Source organism: Chenopodium album, chromosome 23, assembly GCF_948465745.1.
Source record: "Chenopodium album chromosome 23, dcCheAlbu1.1, whole genome shotgun sequence".
Lineage (NCBI taxonomy): Eukaryota > Viridiplantae > Streptophyta > Magnoliopsida > Caryophyllales > Amaranthaceae > Chenopodium > Chenopodium album.
The window spans coordinates 33222421-33236933 of record NC_137856.1 but is presented as its reverse complement, the minus strand read 5'-3'; the positions used below and the strand labels follow the sequence as shown (position 1 = coordinate 33236933).

Below are 14513 nucleotides of genomic sequence, written 5' to 3'. Positions count from 1 at the left end.
CCAATTTACCTTACAGCTATCTGTCTCTCTTTATCAGGTATGTATTCATTTCCTATATACGACTATTTTAATATTGAGAGCTTTGACTCATGGGTTAATGTATGTTAGGGAGATTGAGGAATTTGAAATAAAATCCTTGAGAGGCAATTGATGCAATCAATTGAGACTTGTGTTACCAAAAAAAAGAAAATCATACTTTGTCAAATGGAGATGGAGAGGAGTCAAGTATCAGAAGAGGTATGTCAAAATCATACTTTGCTCTTTTACTTTAATATATATTACTCTCTCCATCCCAATTTACCCCATAATTTATCTGTTGTCATAATTTCTTCTTAATGTTTCACGTGTTTAAAAATGACTTTGAACTGTGAAGGTTTTGCACTTCTTCTTTTGTTGCTCATTACCCTTTTTATAAATAGATGGCTGCTTAACCTTTTAGTATATATTTTGTAATTATTTGACAATATAAGCTCATCTGCTTTATGGCATGAACAAAAGCTGCACGAGGTCTTTCTCACGCTTGATGACAATGTGCTTGATTGTTTAACTACTCATCAATTTTTTCCTTGCTCTATGTTGTCCTCCTAAGTGAGGATGAAGAATTCTTGTTGCTGACTTGCTCTATGTTGCTCTATGAGAGTCCAAATTTTGATCCATAGCAAATTGTAAAAACTGTGATTCTTAATTTATGATCATTAGCTTTCCTGTATTGCTTATTTGGCTCACTTACAAGTCATTTTGTAGAAGATGAATGCTAGATCTTTCCTGAAGAGAATTGTTGGAACAGTTGTGAGGTCTGTGCAGGAAGACCAAAGGGAACAAGGTTTGTTGCTTGTACTTTCCTATTTCCAGTTAATTTTTCACAAAACTAAGTCTTCGTATACCGCCAGTTTGTAAGCTTGCTTGTGACCTCTGATTAATCAATGTGAAAAATGATTCAGATCCTTTACATCTATTCCGGAATGTATGAAATACTTTGGTTAGTCTTAGGGGTGTAGGGGTTGATTTGATTCCACTTTATAAGTATATGTCTCTGCTGACTGATACTTCTCAAGGACTGAACAGTGTTTTATAAGTCTCTTACATAAGCTATTGTCTATTTATTAACGAGGGGAAACATTTTTACCAACTCCAAATCTTCCATTTTCAATATATTTGCTGTACCAGGGGCTTTATAATTACCTGGCTTACTGGCTAATGGTTTGCTGTTGGGATTCTTGGGAAGCTTCCTGCTAGATTTTCTATACTGATTGAAACACACTAAAAGCGATTTTGATTTTGTTAAAACGCATTTCAACAATAGAGATCCAAAGGAATTGGTTGTTTGGATCAGTTTGTAAATAGCTATATTAGCGTGAGCCGTGAGGAGGACTTCTCCTTTTTTTTTGGTTATACTCGTTCTGTAATATCCCATGAGTAAAGAAAAAAGGAAAACCATTTGCATCCATGGTTTTCTCTTGCTGTTCAATTTTATTTTAAGCTTCTTTTCCTTGTGAAAATCCACATGTTATAAGGGTCCTCTCTCAATTTTATTTATTTATTTATTTATTTATATTTATTATTATTATTTATTTATTCTTTTTTTTCTGGGTAGATATAAAAAATCTGGAAGCTGAGGTACAGGCTTTAGAGGAGCTGTCAAAGCAGCTGTTCTTAGAGATTTATGAGCTTCGCCAAGCTAAGGTATGCTCTGGTCACTTTGTTGTTTCACTCAGCAATTCAGCATGCTTGTGTACCTTATCATGCCATTGCAATCAATATATCATAGCTAAAATTCAAGAATCAAGATGGTCCTTCTCTCACTAATACAGTAGATTGTAGGTAGCTAAGAGGAACATTGAAAAGTAAAATGCAAATAAATTACAGGAAACACCCATTACAGTCTAGCCAACATTCGAGAGGTTGGTGCTCTCCCAAGTCATAATAATCTCTTTTATAATACCCCTCAATATGCATCCTACCTCCTATTATTCCCTGATTATTGCCTGACTTGATTTCTAAATCAACACTCTAATTTACTTCTCCTACAATTAGTAGATTACCCCTATTAACACTGGAGAATATTCCTTCTACTGCCTTCCCCTTTCTTGTAGTATAAGTGACTAGGGTAAGAGTCTGACCGATTTTTGCAAATATGCATTTGTCCTTTTAAGAATGTATGTATTTCTCTTGAAAATGTTTTTAGATTTATATAGAATTAGAAAATCTGACATATGTAACATATTGCGTGTAACTCATTACATTATTTGTTAGGTCTCATAGGTTTGTACCTTTAGAAATCGACCCATGCTCTTGCTAAGCAAAGATAATAAAGAGACTAAAAGCATTTTTTTTTTTTTTTTGGTTTGTGAGTCCTACTGTGGGTATTAGACGTTTAAATAATGATTTGCAATAATGTCTTTCTTTTTCTCTTCCTTCCATCCATTCACGCTCTTAATGAAGAGACCTTTGATGGGTATTGCACTTTTAATGCTTTAGTTGTTGGGTTATTTATGGTGAACGATGGCGTTATATCTTCATAGTCCATCCTTGATTTCAAAAAATTTGCATCACAGTTAGTGATATTCTCTATCCAACAAAGTTCTAAGACTAGCTTATCGATTGGAAAGCTATAACGTTGCAAGCTTGAAACCTACAGAATTGTATGTAAGCCACTATGCAGCTAGATTTCACCCCCTAAAAAGGAACACTACTTTTAGGTAGAGTTTGTTATTTGCTTTTGATGGAATGTTATCTTGCCCCATGCTATGTTACTCGGACTCGGGTACCCATGTCCGACACGGGTACGTATCCAAGTGTCCGACTCGGCTATTTTGTGAAAAAATTCTATGATTTTCAACTAAAATGAAGTGTCCATGTGTCATACCCATGTCCGAGGGTCGAGGGTCCGACACGGGTACTTGAGGTAAAATGAAGAGTCCGAGTAACATAGGCCCCATGTATGTTTGTGAATTGTGATGGACCATTAATAAGTATGACGTGCTTATAGACTTATAGTAACTGCTTGAATGTATCTATTCTAGGGCTATGAGCTAGTCTCAAAATCTTATTTTTTTGTATGAGATAGTAGTTGGGTCTACTGGGATGTGTCTTTGAAAGCTTTTTTTTTTTTTTTTTTTTAAAAAAAAAAAATCTGAATCATTTCCTCCCTTGTTTCAGGAAGCTGCAGCTTTTTCTCGAACTTGGAAAGGCCACATGCAGAATTTTTTGGGTTACGCCTGTTCAGTCTATTGTGTCTACAAAATGATTAAGGTAATGCATTATTTTTCTACTTGTTCAACTTTTCTACTTCTGATGCGCAATTGTCCCAACATGGTACTGCTAAGTTGTTCGTGGTTCATCTTGAAACTTAAATGGGGATAATTTTGGTATAAAATGAGAAATAGAGTAAAGTAGGACCAACACTAGATTAGGAGTAGTGAAACTTATTATTTTAACTTCAAATGCCCTATGAAAAAAAGTTGATGGTGAAAGAAATCTAGAAATAAGAAAGAGGATTCTGAGAGTGAACATGTCCTTTGAAATTTTTGTTTCAGAACTATGTAACATTGTGGTACTCCCTAAGAATCCTGTCATATAGTACTTCAGTATTATGTTGTTTTTTTCCCCTTTCTTTCTTTCTGGCTTCACTTATTATTGAATGATGTTTTGTATACCTGATTGATCTCGTTGTTCTGCAGTCTTTGCAGAGCGTTGTCTTCAAGGAGGTAATTTTTTCTGCCAGGCTGGTTTATATTGGGCCTTACAATTAGCTGAACTGCAGCCTGTTGATGATCTAAGATTTATTTTCCCCCTCTTAACAGGCTGGTTCAGTTGACCCTGTCACAAAGACAATCAGCATATTCCTACAATACTTTGATATCGGAATCGATGCCACGTTATTATCCCAGGTGATTTAATGAACTCTTGACATAGTGCTTCCTGTATATAGATATTATAACCTGAATTGCCTTTTGCTATTGGTTACTTTCATGGCCCAATACTTCAGTCCCATTTTTTTGTCCAATACTTGGATGATCCTATCCTCTAGTAAGTACAATTATTGTGATCATGATATCAACAACACTGTTAAATTGATGCGATATTACTAGCATTCTATTAAGATTTTATTTGTAGTACCTTGAAATACTTTGTCACCCTGTTTGATGAGATAATACTAGCACTGGTTTCAAAGAATAAATGGTGGCAATAATAGTGGATTTATAGTGTAAATTTGTAAGGAGCCACGATAACAATCCCTTATTCTTCATGGAGCTCCATTACTAGTTAATTTTGATTTTTAATGCAACAGCTAATTTCTCTATGGTCTATGGACATAACAGTCATTTTGGATGGAGTAATAGTAGTATGTTTTTTGCTAAATATTTTTCTTAGTTTGATGATAGAAAGATATATTAAGATTTTTTAAATTTCCTTCTCTATATTATTTTCTTGATGAATCGGCATTTTCTTTTTTAAAGGAAAAGTTTAGGTCTGTTGGTGAGCCCAGGCTTTGGGCCATAATAATTTCTCATTTGTTTATAGGATGAGATGTTGAAATTTACAAATAACCAAATGGTCTAACTTGATGTTTGCGCAGATATTCATGAAATATTCAAGTGATTGTAGCTCTGATGCAAATTTGAGTTAGATATCTAAATAACCTCTGTAGTAAATATGTAAATTATATTGCCGAATACTTGAATAGTTTAATGTTGTATTTCCAGTTGTTAATTTCGTGCAGCTTGATCTTTCTTGCATATGATTTATAATTGGTGTTAGTGTGATGGTGGTTTGTTGAAATTCTGTATTAATTTCCTTTTTTCTGGTCTTCTATTGTGCAGTATATATCCTTACTATTTATTGGGATGTTGATTGTCATATCAGTTCGAGGATTTCTATCAAACCTCATGAAGGTAATGTTGCCTCAAGGGTCCCTTTTTTTCTTGATTTCCATGCTCTAAGTTTGGCTGCTCATTTATTTGTGGCTGAATGTTATATGTCTAGTGAATCTAATGAGCAAAGTTATATGCTGTTACCTGTTCAGGAATTTTTCTGCTTGTATGAGTTTAAAATCTTATACATAATGCCCTGTCAATTTTGATCTTTCTGTTGAGGCTTCATTGGCATCTTTGGTATGTTTTCTAACTAGAAATATTCGATTTTTGCAGTTCTTCTTTGCAGTTTCCAGAGTTGGGAGTGGATCTTCTAGCAATGTTGTCCTATTTTTGTCAGAAATCATGGGAATGTATTTTGTCTCATCTATTCTTTTGATAAGGAAAAGTTTAGCAACTGAGTACAGGTAATCGTCATACTAAAAGTGAATTTATTCTGTTTTTGTTATTGAGCAAATATATACATTCTCTTTGATTGTTGTAAATTCAGTGATTTGTTTCCTTGCATTTGCCATTTTTCTCATCCTCTTGAGGACTTTCACTTGGCAGACTTGTTCATTTTTTTCTTTTCCCCCTTTCAAAACTTTCTTTAGCCTCGATGCTCTGTGTAACATCTACAGCTAAATTCACAAGATAGTTCTTCCACCCCCCCCCCCCCCCCCACACACACACACACACACACAAAATCCTAATGTTCTTAAACATCTAGAGACATAGAGCTACATATGCGAAGTTGCTGGAAGCCCTCCACTTATGAAATATGATCACTTGAGGACTTTTTGTCGAATATTACTATTGGCACTATATTTGCTGGGGTTCAATCAGGGTGAAGCTTGTGTGTCAAAAGTTCAAATTATATACTTGAGGATATTTTCTAGCTGAAAGTGTCAGGTTTGTAGTGACACTTGATATGTCTTGATTCTGTAGATTAGTAATTACACACGACAGCATAAGGACATGGTTAAATGGGTCCTTATTGTCAAACAAAATTTATTTTTTTAAATATATCATTTTTGGGTTTGATTGTTTTGCGTTCCCTTTATCATTTCTCATGTTCCTTAGTCCAAGATTCCAATCTTTGCAATTAATCTGAACATGGACATTGAAAAGAGAGTAATTGCTGAAAATTGATGGTATATCGAAGTTTCATGTTAGATCTAATGGTTGACCTATGGGTACCATTTAAAGGTACTAAGATAAAAAATGTAGCTTGAGGATGGTTGGATACTTAGGGATGCTTTCTAATTGAAGACCCTGCTTAAAGTTGGTTTCCTCAAAATCCTGACAAAGTTGCTATGTTTTGCTCTGTCAAATCATTTAATCAGCTAATCCATTAGGTACTTTAATTAAACTATTTTTAACTTAGTTATCCTAACCATTAGTGACACACCATTATTATTGGCAGCTAAATAGCTTATCTTATATGTGAATTAGCAGCTACTCCACAGACGATGCAAATCTGGGTGGTAGTTGGACAGTCTCATAAACATCGTTTTGGGGATTTCTAGATAGACATTCGAGGCTAGTATTATATGTTATATCATACTTCGTATACAACTATTGCCTAGTAACAGACAAACAGTAGGCAATTGTAATTGTTCTATACTTATATTAGTTCTATATGCTGCTGGGAAACATCTCCTATAGTACAATACACCTTGTCCCCGAGTAAGAAGTTTGGGCACATTTATTATTTGAAGATTTTTTCTTCTGTTTCCTGTACATTGTTCCCATATCGAAGGAATGATCAGGTAGGTTTGCATTCATTTTAATTTTTAAGCATATTGCAACATTTTGACAATTATATGGTGTTGGCTAGTGAGGAATCATATTTTCTTCTGCAAACTTAGGGGGTGACTTTTGAACTGCTTCATTTCAGGATGATAATAACTGATGTTTTGGGAGATATACAATTTGACTTCTATCATCGCTGGTTTGATGCAATATTTGTTGCTAGTGCCTTCCTTTCCTTGCTTTTGCTTTCTGCACATTATACATCTCGCCAAGCTGACAAACATCCAATTGATTAGGGGCATGTAAGTCCTTCTGACCTGACCTTTTTTTGGTTTTTTTCTTAACTCACACCGTTGTCCATGTTCGTTTGTTAACTTGTGCACGACTTGGCTTGTAGGTCTTGTATACTTGGCTATAGTGTGGATGTCTCTGATCAAGGTCACCCTACTGTTGACTTGTTGAGAAACAGGTATCATCATGGGAAAGAAGAGTTCAGGCCTCATAAAATATGATGGTGAACTCGGCCTTAATCTTTTGTGCATAGATCGATATGAGGATATTGTTCTAGGTTTTTTTGGTGTTTGGTACCCAGAGATCTTTCCGGGTATTGGTTTAGGGGAGCTTATCATGGGTGGCAGTATCCAAGTTGTTTCCATTGAAACCCAGTCGCTACATGCTAGCTTTGATGTGGCAATAGCAGCTTTGGTGGATAGTTCTTATGTAAGGTGTTGGCACCACCATTGACATATTGGAGGGTTCACTCGGAAGGAGCTAACACATTTATTGGTGCGCTAAAAATTCTATGTAAATCTACTCAATTTATTGTTGCATCAAAATCATGATTTGAACACTTGAATTCAAAATTAATACAAGTATCATGAGTTTGTCAATTCAGCCACAGTTAGAAACTTGTACCCACATATCTTTGGAATGTCTTTTTCCAACTGAAGCCAATATTGTAATGGCAGCTTAAATCACCTGTAGAGATTCATTTCTAGGATACATGTATCACTATCATACTGAGAGATGATTGTGCTCGATTTTATCTGAAAACCTGAAGTGTTTGGTTTCCAATGAATACCTAAGTTAATAGTCATGAGAAAGCCAACAAGGCCCTATGATAGTGTCAAAAAAGGGCATCAGTAAACGCCATCTGAATATATACTGTCCCCCGTGTTTGTTGTTTATCCATGGTTTCTCTCTTATATTATCTACCTTTTATCTACGTCTACGATCTAACTCACTTACAGAATTGCAGTGAGGTAATAGGGGTAGAGGGGCATGTAATTTGGTGCAACTTTTTGATAGTTTTAAGTTTAAAATAACAATAATCGGCAATAAATAATTCTGAGGCAGAGGTATTTACATTCACCCTATCACCAAATGCTAGACACATCGGTTAAAAAACATATTTAGTCGTTTAACTGAAATCTTAGCAAACATGAGCTTAAATATTCAATAGCAAAAGGCATAACAATATTTGCCAATGATCAAAACAGCTAGCATGTGTAGCAAAGAATCCATGAAAACCTCTTAATGTGACCAGAAACAAATAATGCAGACTCTTAAAAGCATAAATATAAACCAATCCAAGTAAAGTCAACAAGTTTGATAACTACACATGTGTGCTTCTGCACCCTTGGATGCTGCTTCCAAAGGGAGATGATTCCATAACAAAATTTTATTCCATCTTCAGTTTCAAGCCCCTCCAGCCGAGTTTCCCCTTATCTGTGCATGCCTAGCATCTTTACTTCAAACCATAGTTGTGTAAAAAGGCCTTCTCATATTATCAGTGTCAACTACACAACTTAAGAGAGAAGCAAAAAAACCAAGAGCTTCAAAGCAAAGCCAAATTTTGTGTTGGCTTGGCAAAACCACTGCTTACTTCAAGATTCTGCATGAAATAAAAGTCATGCAGATTTTAGAAGATGATAACATTTCCATTCATTTTATAAATAATGCAACTTCACCTTGAGGGGATCGTGGACTGGCTGAGAAGTCCGTAGTAGTCATTGGTACAGAAATGGAGAGCTGTGTTGTGGAGAAAGAAACCTGGCTGGCCCTGTCATCTTCCAAACCAGACCATACCTCCCTGGTATTTGGCCACTCCTCAAAGAAAGGGTGAAGAGAACGATTGCCTTGTTTCACAGACTGCGGTTGGCCAAACTCACAGTTGATAAAAGAGCGGTGAGAATAATCGTCATGCAATGAGGAATTATCCATCGGTTTTGATTGAGAGAGTGATGACACTGATGACATCTGGGGTGACAGTGAGGGCCATGTATTGTCCAAAGCTGAATCCATAACGAGGGATCTGTTGCCACCTGAGCATTGAGAGAAGGATCTATTATCACCAGCCTCAGGTTTTGACCCCTGGAGGTGCCTGCATGTTTCCATCAGCAACGGTTAAACATAAATATGTACTTAAAACTTTGAAGTAACCAAAGGCAGACCAGAAGGTAACAAGAAAGTGATGTTTCCAAAAGGATTAAGTACTCAATCTGGTTGAAATTAAGCCATCAAGTTTAGCTCCTCACTTTCATACATCTCCCAAGATATCAGCTGAGAATTGAAATAGTTCAACTTCTCACTTACATACATCTCCCACAATATCCACCATAAGAAGCAGAAATTTGAAGTATAAGAATTCTTTGAATCTAAATTAAATAATGCGACTCAGGCAAGAATCAGGAGACATCTCTGCAAGCACAACAATTTGCGACACAGAAAAGCATTTGATTGACATATCTTGGGAGTTAAAAAATAAACAATGCGTGCCTCACAAAGCCAAAAGAAAGAATATAGATGAATGAAGAGGAGGAAACGGCCCTAATTCAGAGACAGCTACTCAGTTTTCTGCCCCTATTATCGTCATGTTCAATCTCCCTTATCTTCTCTGCTGAGCAAGTCCTGAATCCTGAGCAGCAATCTTTTTGCTTGTCCCCTGCTGTTTCTTTCATTCTGTTAAGACCTTTAGGCTGTACGTCAGATCTGTTTTATCTAGCTGGGGTCAGGACTTGTGGTCTTGTGGACTAGTGTTTAAGCTTCTTGTTTCATTTTGGTCAGTGTGTGGGTTATAACTGTTTCAGTGACTTCATTTCTGTTCTTTCTGAGTGTCATTAAGTCATTCTGCATAGTCGTCTTATTGGTTGATTTGTAAATGAAATCTCTCCAAACAGATAATGGGAATGGTAAGGATTGGTTTCACAGTCTATTAGTAGCAAACTGAAGACAAAAGAGGGCACTGGAGATAAAGGCAATGCAATTTGTGATGAGATTGAATAGAAATGATAGTTTATTATATAACGGAGTATCAAGTTATCAACATTGAAGTTAAATGAATTGCATTGTAAGGGAAGGGGTTATAATTCTGGTATAAAACTGTCATTTAAGTTTGAACAAGAAAGTATCTGTTTCTTGACTATAACTCAATAAGAATTGTGAATCTGTGGAAGGATAATCTAAGAGCCTCAAATTTGAAAAAGATATGGGATTTCTGTGAGTCTTTTTTCTAAAGTAGCGGTGAAAAAGAAAGTAAGAATTTTAGCAGGTGAGGATTACTGAGTGCTGGGAACATGGGAAAGTTTCTGAATGTTGTGTGATATGGTCAAGGAGAGTTAAAATTAACCCGCAACAAAGTGAGCAACTTTCAAAGAAAACAGATTTACTTTAATCTGATAGGAACAACTTTCTTAAAGCAGTACACACTAAAAAGACCAGTTCCAATCATATGTAAATGCACATTGAAAACATACATGTTGCAAAGCGATCATGGAAGCAAGCTCCTAATAAATTGACAATGCAATATTACAGAAGCTGAGACGTATAAATACAGTAGTGAATGTTGCCAAATAAAGCAAGCCAACAGCAACAGTTGTATAGTGCAATAATGATTGGTACCATATAGCAAAGAAAATCTTATTAGTATGGAAGAACGTATACCTGGAGTATTGTTTGGTAGGAATGGCATAAGGGATAGAATCCAATTGAAATTGCGATTGATTCGGATTCGGAGTTGTGTTAGCAGCATTACTAGCAGATGCAAATGCATTGAATTTGAGGGGAAGGCTCTGGGTTAGAGAAGACACAGAAGTCGTCGTCGTTGACGAAGAGGAGGAGAAAGGATTGGATTCCACATGCTTTCTTGAACGGCTGCGGCCACGGTTCATGTGGCGCTCGCAATACTTAGAGTCTGGGTAGGCTTCCTTGGCGCACCGCCATTTCTTACCGTCAGTTCTTCTACATCTACCCGGTTCCGGATCTATCTTCTTTCCATACCCAAGCCCAATTCCTATGCCATACAAAGAATTTTCTCTACCACAATATCCCACTGCATTCCCAACCAAACCAAAACTAACAACATCAATAACTATCAGCCAATATTTTCATAAAAATCAAATTACAATTAGTGGGCATCTCAGTATGTCCACAACAATCAACCAAAACAAACATCATTAACTATCAACCAAAAATTGGATAAAATTAAAATTATACTTAGTGGGTATTGCAGTACATCCCCAACAAACCAAAACAAACAAAACCAATAATTATATCAACCAGAAATTTCACAAAAATCAAATTACAATTAGAGGTTATCTTCAGTACAACTCCAACAATCAACCAAATCCAAAGCAAACAACTTCAATAACTATCAACCAAAACATTCATGAAAAAAAAAACAAATTCATTTTAGTAAATAGTCCAGCACAATTCCAGCAAATCAAAACAAACAAATTCAATAACTATCACCCAGAAAATTCGTAGAAATCAAATTAAAATTATTAGGTTTCCCACTACCTCCCCAACAAACCAATACAAACAAAATCAATAACTATCAACCAAAAATTTAATAAAAATCAAATTAAAAAACCAAAATCTATCAATCAAAAATTTCATAAAAAAAAATTCAATAAAAATCCCAACAAACAAAAATCAAAACTTATCAATTAGAAAACTTGTAAAAATCAAATTAAAATTAAACGGTATCCACTACATCCCAACAAACCAAAAACAAACAAACAAAATCCAAACTTTATCAAACAAAAATATCACAAATTAAATTTAGTGGGGTTTAATTAGTAATGTGAAAAAGTAGAAAACTCACAAGTAGGGCGATGAAAAAATGCAGAAGAAGAAGTTCCGAAGCTATTTTGAATAGGAAGAACTAGATCTGGTGGTACAGAAAGTCCAGCAATTAAATACTTATAGATCAAAGCTTGATGCTCCAATTCTTGCCACTGCGACACTGTAAACGGCGAAACCCCTTCTGATCCTCCTCTATTCATACTCAATTAGTTACAGGATGTTGCTGTTCTCAACGTTTTCGATATCGTATACTTACACTTGATGTTCCGTTCACCGTAAACGGCAGAAACCCCTTTGATCAACAGCTCATTCTTGTCAATCAGCTCAAAGAACCAAACCAAACCCAGGTTGAATTTGCAGAAATTAGAGGAAAAAAGGGTGGATTTTTGGTGGGTTTTGTGAGTTGATTAGATTTGTATTAACAAATCTGGAAAAAGTGGTACAAAGATTCAGAGAAATATGGAGATATTGTTGTTTTTTTGAAGTGGATAAAATGGGAGTATTTGAGCTTAGTTGTTTGTTTGACCTCATGAAAATGAAACCCTTTTTATGGAATAGTATTCAGCATTACTGTTGATAATGGAAGTACAATAAGTCAATTAAGTTTTCATTTTGTTTCCAAAACCCTTTGATTTTTTTTTGTTTGGTTTGATTTTTGGTTGACAGTTTTTTCATAGCAATAACTTCATGAGGCCAATAGGCCCAATGTAAATACACTACTCAAGTATTCAGCCTGTCCAATAATGGCAGCCCTAAAAAGGTTCACCCTTTGGGCTAATTTGGATCGGATCAGTTCTGGATGGTTAGGTTCCATTCCCCTTCTAATTATTGTTGTGGGGGATCGAACAGAGATTCTCCCTACCAAGTGTTGTCCCAATCACCACTATACCAACATCCAATTAGTCAAAAAGGTTCATAAACTTTAGTGCTCGTATAGTTGCACACTCTATCTCTAGTTCTATATCGAATACTCTTTTTTTTCATACTTGAATTATCCTTCACTTTCTATATCCATGTAAGGTTACAAATGAGCTGAGTTTGTGGATGAACAACTAGTTTAATTGGTTAAACTTTTCAAGGTTTATATTCAAATCAAATTTGGCTTACATTATTTGCTCTTATGACTCTCTCTCTACATAAAAAAAAAAAAAAAAAAAAAAGCCGAGTTTGAGTTAAATTTTGAGTGTGAATTTAGCTTGAATCAGTTTTTTAATTTCTTGTTTATGTTCAACTAGTTTGGTTCAGATCGAATTTTCATGTGAAGTTGCTCCACTTTTCTAAGATACGAGTATGACTTTTACTTGTTTGAACGACATTTCTTAGGAATTGAGACTTATGAGTAAGAGTGGTAAGCCCTTTCCTATGTCTATGACAATTGCAATTTTCCAATGAAGTTTTACTTTCTCATTTTCATGTCAATCAAGCAACTTGCAAATTGTTCATGAAGTTCTACTTTCTCCTTCATTTGCATGCAACTAAACAAATACATAATTCTATGTATACTGTATAGCACTATCTATTCTAATTTTCTTACAGATGTCTCACTTTTTACAATACATCTTCTACCCCTTTGTTGGTTATGTAGCTACTATTGTATGATTTACAATAAAGAATTAATTAAGGGAATTAATAGTCGACAGTCCTCGACACTATCCATGACATTTGATTATCAAGAGACAAGAGGGCTACCTAAGCTTTGGCCTACTTCTTCCCCAATTATTGTACTGCATGTTATTAATTTCTTCGATTGGTAGATTGATTGATGGTTCATTCGTTGTTTGTCAAACATGTTCTCTTAATTAAATTCTCCATTTTACAAACTAACAATGCAAACTCATACAATACTACAACTAATCCGAACAATGCAAGTAGTTCCCAAGTCTAAAGAAATTTTATTTTAATGTATAACAAATTTTAGCACATAAATAAAAAAAAATGTTTTAAAAAATTCAAATAAACCGTGCATCGCACGAACTTCATCTAGTACCTACTAAATAAGTCTTAAAGCCCATCTCAGAAAAAATATTTTGAAGCGGCACTAAACTAGCATCAAAAGATATATTTTTTTTCTGGCCAAAATTTCTCAAAACATATTTTTGTTGTGTTATAAACGTGCCAGGAGCCCAGAATCATTAGGTCACAAATGACATAATCCCCACATTAATGCTATTTCCTTTTCCATACACAGAACTTCTGAGTAGGCACCCCACTTAATAGTTATTTTTATTGTGGATGAAACCCCACATAATAATAATACTTCAATACAAAATCCCCTCAATTTTTATTTGATTGCTTCATTTAACTAAACACGTATATTGTTATATAAGTTTAACAAATAATATTTTAATTATATATAAGAATCGGAGTAAAACAATCATATATTAAATATCTTTATTGAGACGATTCTAACAAATGCGACAAGCCGACAAGAAATATATATTTACTACGTATTATGTAAAACACTACGGAGTATTATAAGCTTAGTGAAGTTTGTGGAACACTCTAAAATAAAATAAATGTATACAAGTATATAATAATTAAATATATTACTGGTTAAAATTGTGCATCTGAATACATGCACGGTTAAAATGCAACATTAAATAAAAACAGAGGAAGAGATATACTACAAAGTATGATACTTGTACCTCTTAAGATCTCCAATAATAACAATAATAATTACTCGTACTATCTAATTTCTTGTAAATTGATTGATTTTGTAGGTTTTTTTTTTTTGATATTTTTATAATAATAATTACGATATTTATTTTTATTGACAAATATAATTACTTACAATTTTTAATACTCTACTATACCCTATAC

The 14513-nt window shown here is 34.7% G+C and overlaps 1 protein-coding gene and 1 pseudogene across 2 annotated transcripts; one reads left to right on the top strand and one right to left on the bottom strand.

The window, feature by feature from the left end:
* Positions 1-5: 5 nt before the first annotated feature.
* On the top strand, positions 6-7498 carry LOC145607417 (GPCR-type G protein 2-like; annotated as a pseudogene). The gene is made up of 11 exons (XR_014105557.1): positions 6-37; positions 109-237; positions 745-823; positions 1595-1683; positions 3160-3252; positions 3681-3707; positions 3804-3890; positions 4824-4895; positions 5151-5281; positions 6754-6910; positions 7006-7498. The product of XR_014105557.1 is annotated as a GPCR-type G protein 2-like (transcript).
* A 548-nt stretch (positions 7499-8046) lies between these two features.
* Positions 8047-12134, bottom strand: LOC145608078 (growth-regulating factor 5-like). The gene is made up of 4 exons (XM_081663680.1): positions 11713-12134; positions 10551-10938; positions 8579-8991; positions 8047-8502 (listed from the first exon to the last, which is right to left on the bottom strand). The coding sequence occupies exons 1-4, from the start codon at positions 11891-11893 to the stop codon at positions 8495-8497; spliced, it is 990 nt and encodes a 329-aa protein (XP_081519806.1). The 5' UTR covers positions 11894-12134; the 3' UTR covers positions 8047-8494.
* Positions 12135-14513: the final 2379 nt, after the last annotated feature.

Excerpts from the sequence above, each read along its gene's own strand:
- LOC145608078 (XM_081663680.1), bottom strand. The coding sequence starts at position 11,893 with ATGAATAGAGGAGGATCAGAAGGGGTTTCGCCGTTTACAGTGTCGCAG. Across the intron at positions 10,939-11,712 it reads ATTTTTTCATCGCCCTACTT|TGGGATATTGTGGTAGAGAA; the intron begins GTGAGTTTTCTA and ends TTGGGAATGCAG. Across the intron at positions 8,992-10,550 it reads CCTACCAAACAATACTCCAG|GCACCTCCAGGGGTCAAAAC; the intron begins GTATACGTTCTT and ends GGAAACATGCAG.